Source organism: Gymnoscopelus braueri (assembly GCF_963280865.1).
Source record: "Gymnoscopelus braueri genome assembly, chromosome: 18".
In the NCBI taxonomy this organism is placed as follows: domain Eukaryota; kingdom Metazoa; phylum Chordata; class Actinopteri; order Myctophiformes; family Myctophidae; genus Gymnoscopelus; species Gymnoscopelus braueri.
This window is the reverse complement of record NC_137618.1, coordinates 8,312,410-8,323,547: the sequence shown is the minus strand read 5'-3', so window position 1 is coordinate 8,323,547 and position 11,138 is coordinate 8,312,410. Positions and strand designations below refer to the sequence as shown.

At 48.4% G+C, this 11,138-nt stretch overlaps 1 protein-coding gene across 2 annotated transcripts in view; it reads left to right on the top strand.

The window, feature by feature from the left end:
• The window catches only part of LOC308073539 (titin-like), a 248,000-nt gene that overhangs the window by 215,531 nt on the left and 21,331 nt on the right, over positions 1-11,138 (top strand). For both annotated transcript variants that reach the window (XM_080412477.1, XM_080412476.1), the window contains 16 exons: positions 143-451; positions 771-1,020; positions 1,387-1,724; positions 2,388-2,690; positions 3,030-3,326; positions 3,505-3,792; positions 3,924-4,223; positions 4,602-4,753; positions 4,943-5,093; positions 5,376-5,681; positions 5,855-7,624; positions 7,761-8,054; positions 8,324-8,611; positions 8,741-9,040; positions 10,001-10,335; positions 10,474-10,949. In XM_080412477.1, coding sequence (XP_080268603.1) covers positions 143-451; positions 771-1,020; positions 1,387-1,724; positions 2,388-2,690; positions 3,030-3,326; positions 3,505-3,792; positions 3,924-4,223; positions 4,602-4,753; positions 4,943-5,093; positions 5,376-5,681; positions 5,855-7,624; positions 7,761-8,054; positions 8,324-8,611; positions 8,741-9,040; positions 10,001-10,335; positions 10,474-10,949 — 6,157 coding nt within the window. The remainder of the gene's footprint in view (positions 1-142; positions 452-770; positions 1,021-1,386; positions 1,725-2,387; positions 2,691-3,029; positions 3,327-3,504; positions 3,793-3,923; positions 4,224-4,601; positions 4,754-4,942; positions 5,094-5,375; positions 5,682-5,854; positions 7,625-7,760; positions 8,055-8,323; positions 8,612-8,740; positions 9,041-10,000; positions 10,336-10,473; positions 10,950-11,138) is intronic.

The following is an 11,138-nucleotide window of genomic DNA, read 5'->3' as shown; positions in this document are numbered from 1 at the left end:
TTAAGCCTTGATTACCTCAAATGTGACAAAATGATTCACTAATTGTACAACATGGCTAACAATTATTGCTTTAGGCCACAAAATACCAATTCACATGCATATGAAAACATGAGACGAGCTGCTAAAATCTTCACCTTTACAGAAAAACCAAGCCCACCACCCAAGCTGGGTGTGACTGAGGTGACCAAGGAGAGTGTGTCGCTGGGCTGGGCCAAACCAGATCACGACGGAGGCAGCAGGATCACCGGCTACCTGGTGGAGGCTTTGGAGAAGGTGGAGGATAAGAGCCAGGAAAAATGGGTCAAGTGTGGCACAACCAAGTTCACCCACTTCGCAGTCTCTGGTCTAAGGGAGGGTGCTGAATACTTCTTCAGAGTCCGAGCTGAGAACCAGTCTGGATTCAGTGACTTCAAGGACATGGTTGAACCTGTGATGGTGAAAGACCAGCTTGGTGAGTGTCAGACTGAGGAGATGAGTAGAATAACTTATGACGTGTAAATAGTAGGAAAAAAAATCGAAAAAAATAGATCATCATCTATTTTCATTTTCTTTTAAAATAAGACTTTAAAAAGTTTGGGTCCCGGGGAGACAGACAGCAAATGTATCTTTTGGGTCTCAAGCTGAAAAGGTTCGGGAACCCCCTGTATTAGAATTACGGTCATGCTTTGTGTCTAGTATCACTATTTTACAGGTTAGGGTTAGCCAATTTAAGAAATGCATGTGACTTTGCACATTTTCTTGACCCTCTATTTTTGTTTTCTCTTGTGCAGAATCTCCTGAAATCATCATGAAGGACATTCCCCACAACACGTTGTTCGTCAGGGCCGGCTCCAACCTTAAGTGTGAGATCCCCCTGACGGGCCGTCCCCTGCCTAAGGTCTCTCTGGCCAAGGACAACGTGATCTGCAAGGACACCATGAGGTTCAACTCGGAGGTCACCACCGACAGCCTGAAGATCACCCTGCGCGAGAGCATCGCAGCCGACGCCGGCCGCTACGACATCACCGCCTCCAACTCCAGGTTATTATAGTTTTGAAAATGTTGTCAGTTTTTATTTTTTGTTTTTTGTTTTTTAAAGTGGGTTTACTAGTTTGGTATATTTTAGTTTAGTTTAGTTTATTTTGTTTTAGTGTTAGCTTATTTTCTTTATTGTATTATGAAGTATTTATCAGGGACTAGATTAAAAAAGGTAAGAACAAGAATAGCGTAATGAAAAACCTTTTATAGATGTATTCACAGTTGAACCTTGCACAGCAAAAAAAAGGAAGGGAAAAAAAGTGATAAACTATGAACATTTTCGCTATGATTTTACGTAATTTTGTACACACAAAACAGTTTTGTTTCGTTAGTTTTTCAACTAAATTCATAATCTTGCTCCAACTCCAGCGGAACCACCAAGGCGTTCGTGAACATCGTGGTCCTGGACCGTCCCAGCGTTCCGTTGGGACCCTTCGAGCTGACCGACGTCACGGAGGACAGCGTCACGCTCACGTGGCTCCCCCCGGCCTACGACGGCGGCAGCCCCATCACCAACTACGTGGTCCTGAAGAGAGAGACCACCGGCACCAACTGGGTGGAGGTGTCGTCGGCGGTGGCCCGCAACAGCATGAAGATCCTGAAGCTGCACACCGGGGTGGAGTACCAGTTCAGAGTCAGGGCCGAGAACAAATACGGCATCAGCGAGCAGCTGGACTCACCGCCTGTCACTGTCAACCTGCCTTACAGTACGTTTCAAGTATTTGTCCTCTCTTCCTGATTGATAATGTACGCAGTGGTGGAAAGTAACTAAGTACATTTACTTAAGTACTGTACTTAAGTACAATTTTGAGGTATTTGTACTTTACTTGAGTATTTCCAATTTCCAATACTTTTACTTCTACTCCACTACATCTCAGAGGCAAATATTGTACTTTTACTCCACTACAATTATTTGAAAACTTTAGTTACTTGTTACTTTTCCGATATAAATTATGATATTATGAAACATACATTAACCACTTTAGCCCTATTTTATACATTTTGAAAATAGCAGATCTACAAGCTCACAACGCGTCGCATCGCGACGCGTTGTGAGCTTGTAGATCGGCTATTTTCAAATATTTAGTACTTTTACTTTTGGTACTTTAAGTACATTTTGATGCCAATACTTTTGTACTTTTACTCAAGTAAATTTTTAATTCTGGACTTTTACTTGTAACAGAGTATTTTTATATTGCAGTATTGGTACTTTTACTTAAGTAAAGAATTTGAGTACTTTTTCCACCACTGAATGTACGGAAGACATATTCAAATGGATAGAGGCCATAGAGTATAGATTGTGTATTTTCTTCTCTCCCCTCCCCTCCTCTCTCCTCATCACTGACCTCTCTGTGTTGTCCTCCCCGCAGCTCTTCCTGACGCTCCATCCACTCCAGAGATCACGGGAGTGACCAGGGAGACCGTCACCGTGGTCTGGAAGGAGCCCGCGTCCGACGGCGGCAGCCCCGTCTTCGGGTACCACCTGCAGATGAAGGACAGGAACAGCATCCTGTGGACCACCGTCAACAGGATGGTGATCCGCGCCAACCGCTACAAGGTCCTGAGCATCGCTCCCGGACTGATCTACGAGTTCAAGGTGGCGGCGGAGAACGCCGCTGGAGTCGGCCCGCTCAGCAAGGTGTCCGACGCCGTGCTGGCTATCGATGCCTGCGGTGAGTGGGATGTGGAAAACACCATTAGCTAGCATATTATATACATGCTTGTAGATCGACTATTTTGGCTTAAGTGGTTAAATGGTTAATGATTCATCTCTGCTGAGAATTGTGTAGTCAAACTTGAATCTAAAATATATAGGTTTAGCACCTCGACCGCATAATCGGAATATCTCAGATGTGATTCTGGCTGTCACTGCCCTCAAAGTCCTGTCTCTCCATATACAGTAAATAATTTACCGACAGAATGTAAGCATCATTCATGTAGCGAATGTAATTTAATTGACTCAACGGAGCAAATTAAACTAAACACGCTGTTTCTTCTGTCCATTCCTGCAGAACCTCCCATCAATGTGCGCATCTGCGACATCACCAAGCAGTCCATCAGCCTCATGTGGGAGAAACCCAACTACGACGGCGGCTCTAAGCTCACCGGCTACATCGTGGAGAAGAGAGAGGGCGAGGACGGGCGCTGGCAGAAGGCCCACCTCACCAACATCACTGACCCGCGTTACACCATCACCGGGCTGACCCAGGACCAGAGCTACGAGTTCAGGGTCATGGCCAAGAACGCCGTGGGCTCCACCAGCAACCCATCCGCTGTGGTGGGACCTGCTACATGTGTGGACACCTATGGTGGGTGGTGGACTCATTTTGAAGAAACAACCTTTTTCAAATGTTTTATTGCAGTGATTCTTGAACATTTTTCTCCTTGCACTCTCCTCTATCTCTATCCTCCTCTCTTTTCGCGAGAACTACAAAAACCTGTGATGCGACAATAAAGCTGATTCTGGTCCCCGGTTCTGTTCTGCAGGTGCTCCAGAGATAGACCTTCCTCTGGCCTATGTGAATGAAGTGAAACACAGGGCCGAATCCACCGTGGAGCTCAAGTTCAACATCACCGCCAAGCCCGCTCCGACCATCGAGTGGACCAAGGACGGCAAAGAGCTGAAGGCCGGCGCCCAGGTCTCCTTCCACAACACGTTCGAATCCACCAGCGTGGTCCTGAAGGACACCACCCGCCTGGAATCTGGAAGCTACGAGGTCAAGGTCAAGAACTCCCTGGGATCGGCCACCGCCGCCGTCAGGCTTCTCATCCTAGGTGGGCTGCAACTTTAATTCATAGATCATAATATGGATCCCCCAATCACTACCAGTGATTCAGAAATGTTTAATAATAATAGAAGAGAATCCCAGCTCTAAATCCTTCCCCCTTTGTGTCGTGTTCTCCAGACAAGCCCGGTCCTCCGGCGGGAGAGATCCAGTTCAAGAAGGTGACAGCCACCAACGTCACCATCATGTGGGCTCCGCCGTCCGACGAGGGCGGTGCCATGGTCACACACTACATCGTGGAGAAGAGGGAGACCAGCAGGATCATGTGGTCCATCGTCTCGGAGAAGCTGGTGGACTGCATCGTCAACGTGCAGCGTCTCATCATGGGCAACGAGTACATCTTCAGGATCCGCGGCGTCAACAAGTACGGAGTGGGAGACGCCCTGGAGTCCGAGCCTGTCATCGCAAGGAACTCATTCGGTAAATATAAATGATCTGATTATACACCAATAAAAGGATTTTATGGAAATGTATTTTTATTTCCTTGTTATGTTTAACCCTTTAAGACCTGAGGCGATTCTTTAAAAAAAATCTAAATCCTAACAGTTTTTGGAAAAAAAATTAAACATTTTTTTTTCACGTTTTTTCAAAAATAGCAGATCTACAAGCTCATAGCGCGGCACTCGGTGCCGCGCTATGAGCTTGTATATCTGCTATTTTTGAATAGCCAAAGACATTCAAAGTGACACAGATGCGTTCCAGGTATTAATGGGTTAACTCATTGTATTCAAGTAAAAATATGACTTGTAATATATAATTGTAATATTTCAATGGGTTTGTATTTGTTCATTCCCGTAGTTCCTCCCAGCGAGCCTTCCAAGCCACAAGTGTCGATGATCACCAAGTCGTGCATGACAGTGATCTGGGAGAGACCAGCTGTGGACGGAGGCAGTGACATCGACGGATATTACCTGGAGAAGAGAGAGAAGAAGAGTCTGCAGTGGTTTAAGGTAAGATGATATATATTATTTAAATATAAATGAAATATGATACAAAGATGATAAAAAGTAAAATATCTCATCTGCACTGCACTGTATTGATTGTGTTCAGCATTAATTAAATGGCAAAGTTTCTATTTTAAAAGCAGACGTATAATGCAGCAAAGTGTTAACTTGAAGCTGCTGTTTGTTCCCTACCAGGTGGTGAAGGGCACCATCAGAGACACCAGGCAGAAGGTGGGCAACCTGACGGAGAACAACGAGTACCAGTACAGAGTGTGTGCCGTCAACAAGGCCGGAGCTGGAAAATACTCCGAAGGATCGGACCTCTACAAGGCCTACGACGCTATCGGTACAAAACTAATTCATTGAATACTAATGCAGTTCAAGTGTTTTACAATGTCATCTTTCATCGCCACATTCCTGACTCAAGGGCCGTTCACACAGAGCTCGATAACTATAACGATATAACTAATAAATATCATTCATCAGTGTAAATGGTCACATAATTATTATACTGTAGTTATCGTGCTTGGTGTTGAAAGGCCCTTTCTGTCAAACATCATTTATTTGTACATCTCTATTTTATATTCGTATAATAAAGTTTAACGCGGTGTGTCTTCCTCCACTCCAGACCTCCCGGGCGAACCGACCAAACTGAGAGTGCTGGACTCCACTAAGACATCCATCACCCTGGGCTGGGATGCGCCCGTGTACGACGGAGGCAGCGAGATCACCCACTTCGACGTGCAACAGATGAACACAGAGGAGAGAGAATGGGTGACCATCAGCTCCAAGGGAGAGGTCCGCACCTGCGAGTACGTGGTGTCCCACCTCAAGCCTGGAACGTACTACTTCTTCAGAGTGTACGCCGTCAACAGCAAGGGCAGGGGAGAGGACATTAGAATGTACCAACCCATCCAATCCAAGGACATCCTAGGTTTGTATTCATACACTAAACTTTAAAATTTTAAAGTGTGATATTTGATTCATTTTGGATGCATAAAACAATAGTTACATCCATAACGTATTTTTTTTTGGGGTAGTTGTTAAATTATTGAGATTGTTGTGACTAAATATTTGCTTTATTTGTGTTATTTTTGGTCCAAACAGAGGAGGCTGACCTGGATCTGGACATTAACATGACAACACAGTACACGGCCAAGGCGGGCCGCAACGTCGAGGTGTTCATCCCGCTTAAGGGACGCCCCGCCCCCACCGCAACCTGGCGCCGCGACGACCGCAACATCGCCGGCGACCACCGCTACAACATCACCAGCACGGACCACTCCACCACCCTCCTCATTCCCGCGGTCACCCGCGACGACTGCGGAAAGTATATACTAGAGATCGAGAACGGTGTCGGAGAGCCGAAGCTCATCACGGTGTCTCTGAGGGTGCTGGACAGCCCGTCCGCCTGCCAGAAGGTCTTGATCAAGAACGTGACCAGAGGCAATTTGAGTCTGAGCTGGGAGGCTCCTCTGATCGAGGGAGGCTCCCCCGTCACCCACTACATTGTGGAGAAGAAGGCGTCCACCATGAAGGCCTTCACGGTGATGAGCGCCGAGTGCACCAGCACTTTCTTCAAGGTGTCAGGCCTGGAGGAGGACGTGGCCTACTTCTTCCGTGTGTCCGCTGAGAACGAGTTCGGTGTGGGCGACACCTGCGAGACCAGCGAGCCCGTCAGAGCGACGGAGACGCCCGGAGCCGTTAAGGACCTGGTGATGTTGGACTCCACCAAGACCTCCGTCACCCTACAGTGGCAGAGACCCGATCACGACGGAGGCAGCCACATCTCCGACTACATCATCGAGAGGAGAACCAAGGAGGAACCCAACTGGACCCTGGGAGCCACCTGCAAGCGCTGCAGCTGCGAGGTGACAGGGCTCAAGGAAAACGCCGAAATGGAGTTCAGAGTGTTGGCCAAGAACGAGAAAGGCAACAGCGACTTCTCCCTGATCGGACCGATTACGGTGAAGGACTTCATCATCCCGCCTGAAGCCAACCTCATCGACTTCCCCAACGGAGAGCTGCCTGTCCGCATCGGGGAGACCATCCACATCGAGCTGCCATTCAAGGGCAAACCCAGACCTGCTATCAGCTGGATGAAGGACAATGTCCCCATTAAGGAGAGTGACAAGATCCGCTTCAGGACCACGGATAACAAGACCTCTATCACGATCAGAGGAGCAAAGAAGGAGCACGCCGGACTGTACACGCTGGTCCTGGACAACAGAATGACTGAGAAGACCTTCTTCGACATCAAAGTGATGACACTGGGTGTCCCCTCTTTGCCAGTCGGTCCCATCCGCTTCGACGAGATCAGAGCTCAGAGCATCATCATCTCCTGGGACGAACCGGCGGACAACGGAGGAGGTGAGATCACCTGCTACGGCGTGGAGAAGCGTGAGACCTCCCACGCCAACTGGAAGATAGTGTGCTCCAGCGTGGTCAGGACCAGCTTCAAGATCCCCAACCTGGTCATGGGAACACAGTACCAGTTCAGAGTGAGAGCTGAGAACAAGTACGGCGTCAGCCAGGCCCTCGCCTCCACCGAGGTCATAGCTGAGCACCAATACAAGGCACCAGGCCAACCGGCCAAACCAGTGACCCTCAATGTCACCAATGACGGTATGAGCATCCAGTGGGAGGCCCCCGGCTTCGACGGAGGTTCCCCCATCCTGGGTTACCACGTGGAGAAGAAGGACAGGAACAGCCTGCTTTGGGAGAAGGTCAACTCGACCATCATCATCAACAGAGAGTACAGGATCATTGGCCTGATTGAAGGATTGGAGTATTCCTTCAGAGTCTACGCTGAGAACAACGCAGGCCTGAGTCCCGTCAGCGAACAGAGCAAACACCGTCTTGCCATTTCGCCTGTTGGTAAGTTCACAAAGAGTGCTCCAAGAAATAAAACAATTATAATAAATTAAAGGTGCAATTTAATGTGGATATTTATTATATTTCTATGGGACAATTTTTCAAAGATTTAATGTATTTAACCCCTTCCTCCGTCCAGACCCACCCGGCATTCCCAAATGCATCGACGTGACCAGAGACTCGGTCACCTTGGCGTGGGAGATTCCCAAGAGAGACGGCGGCTTCAAGATCGTGGGCTACACCGTGGAAAGGCGACAGGGCCGCGGCAAATGGCTGCGCTGCAACTTCACCGACATCTGCGAGACCCAGTTCACTGTCACCGCGCTCTCATCTGGAGACCGCTTTGAGTTCCATGTAATTGCCAGGAATGCCGTGGGCACCGTGAGCCCACCGTCCAACTCCTCTGGATACATCATGACCAGGGATGAAAGCGGTATGTACTACCACTCTTGCAAGTACTCTTGCCATTGTCCCATTTAAAACAAATTCAAAATGTGTAAATGTTTCAAAAATAGAAGATCTACAACCTCCCAACAGGTCACATCGCAACAAGTTGTGAGCTTGTAGATCGGCTATTTTCAGCGAAGATATTCAATGTAGAGCGAAAACAGAAGAGCCCTGAGTGACTCTGCTCATCAATGTATGGGGTTTACGTGTTGAGTACTGTGCTGACTTCTGATGCTTGCTGTGTCCCCCGTGCAGTTACTCCTGTGATCGAGTGGGCCAAGGACCAGGCTCTGACCGCGAGGGCCGGGGAGAATGTCAATCTGAACTGCACCATCACCGGCCGGCCCGTTCCTCAGGTCATCTGGTACAAGGACGGACGGGAGATTGACAAGAGGACCATGTTCGACATTGAGGTCTCCACCAAAATCGGCTGCAGCAGCCTGTTCATCCGCGACGCCGACAGGAACCACCGCGGCATCTACACCGTGGAGGCCAAGAACAGCTCCGGAGGCACGAAGGCCGAGGTCAACGTCAGAGTACAGGGTCAGTACGCATATAATACGAAATATCATCATATAATAATTATGTGTATGAAAATATAAGATCACGGAAGGTCCATCCCATTGTCTGCGCTGCAGAGCTTCAACTAATCCCGTTCCTCCCTCCCTGTAGATACCCCCGGACCCGTGGAAGGACCCATCCGCTTCACGGGCATCACGGCCGAGAAGTGCACGGTGTGGTGGAACCCGCCAGAGAACGACGGCTGCTCGGCCATCGTCCACTACGTGGTGGAGAAGAGGGAGACGTCCAGGATCTCCTGGGCCCTGTGCTCCTCCAAGGTGGAGGCCTGCTCCTACAACGTGGTCAACCTTATCAAGGGCAACGAGTATCAGTTCAGGATCTCTGCCGTCAACAAGTTTGGCGTGGGCAAGCCCCTCGACTCTGAGGCCATCGTCGCTCAGATGCAGTACAGTAAGTACACGCTGGTGGAAGAAGTGCTCAGATTGTTGGACTTAAAGGCATACTAGGTAACGTTTTCAACAAAACTAAAGTTAAATTGTATATCTTTTGTGAGTGGCAAAAGTTTCACAACACCCACTCCATGAATTTCACCCCCGGAAGCCTTTTATTTATATATTTTATATTGAACGTGGACTGGGGGGACTTTCCCGGGGAAATGACGTCATCTGGCCGGAAAACGGAGGTGGAAATGCACTGGTTTCCTGTTTGGCCAGGAACTACCGCAAACGGTTTCCTGTTTGGCCAGGAACTATCGCGCTAATAACAAAAAGGAACCTCACGCTGATTTTAAGAGAATGTAGGATTAGAAGATCGAAAAAGAACAGAAAAAGAAAGCACAGCTCATGGTAACTAATGCTCCACTGGCTAAGAGAAACGATCCGTAGATAGTATAAAACAATTAAAATATCGCTTTTTGAAACGCTTCCGGCTTCCGGTGAAAACGAATGGAATTCTGGGTAATCGAGGACTAAGGAAATTGTATGCAGTGACGGTAGTGACCAGCAGAGGTTGCTAAAAATCGTTAGTTGTGAATTTGCATTGTACAACTTTAAGCAAATGTAGCAATGCCACAGTGTAGAAATACTCTTTTAACAAGTGAAAGTCCTGTATTCAATATCTTACTTGAGTCAAAATACAAAAGCTTTAGCATCAAAATATACTTAAAGTAGCAAAAATAAAAGTACTTAATGTGCAGTACTGTATATATCTTATAATTGGACTATAATTATTGATCATTAACCGCAGCGTTTCGAGCTTGTAGATCTGCTACTTTTGATACTTTTGTGTGACGCTGTAGTATGACCAAGTAGGGCATTAAATAATGAAAAAACACAAAAAGTTAAATTATGGAGATAAGAGGTTTCTGCCCGACAGCAACGATAACCAACCATCTGCCCCTCCCTCCTCCAGCCGTTCCCGAAGCGCCTGGCACTCCGGACGCCACTCACATCACAGGAAACAGCATCACCGTGTGCTGGACCCGCCCCCGGTCGGACGGCGGCAACGAGATCAAGCAGTACATCCTGGAGAGACGTGAGAAGAAGAGCCTGCGCTGGGGGAAGGTCTCCTCCAAGAGGCCCATCACGGAGCTCCGCCAACGGGTGCCCATGCTCACCGAGGGCTACGAGTACGAGTTCCGCGTCATGGCGGAGAACGGCGCCGGTGTCGGCCCGGCCAGCAGCACATCCAGGCTCTTCAAGACCAGAGAGCCCACCAGCACTGCCAGCGCACCCACGCTGGTCAAGGTACTGGTTGTAGGGTTACTATAATAACTGTTTGTTTTTATGAGTTGTAAAGCCTCTTCTGTTCGGGTGGTGCGGGGGGGGTTTAAAGTAACTTTGTGAGAAAATCAAGACATTGAACTATCGTCGTTTCTTGTCTAGGCGGTGGATTCAACCAAGTCTTCGATAACCATCGAATGGACCAAGCCAATATTTGATGGAGGCCTGGAGGTAATCGGTTACTACGTCGACATGTGCAAGGCCAGTCTGGAGGAATGGCACAGGGTCAACGAGATCCTCTGCATTGACACCAGGTACACCACCAAGGGCCTGGTGGCCGGAGAGTTCTATAAGTTCCGAGTGACGGCCGTTAACGGGTCCGGACAGGGCGACGCGGGGGTGGTCCCCAACGCCGTCCAGGCCCTGGACAGGCTGACGTCCCCGGAGATAGAACTCGATGCCGACTTCAAGCAGACCCACATTGTGAAGAACGGAGGCACCGTCTCCCTCCACATTCCCTTCCGTGGCAAACCCGCTCCTCTGGCCACATGGACAAAGGTAGACGGCGAGATGCCTGTCATGGCCGATGTCAACACCACGGAGTCCTTCTCCACGCTGACCATCGAGGGCGTCACCAGGTACGAGTATAGGCCCTGTCACAAGTTTATGGCGTGTTTTGGCCATTGTACATTATTTATACATCTTGATTACTGGTCCCAGTCCTTGTATATTTAAGTTATTTGTCATATCTGCCCTGTGCAGTTTTTGTTTAACAAACCTTAAAAGGCTAACTGAAATGCCATTTTAATTTATATATTGCAATGTTT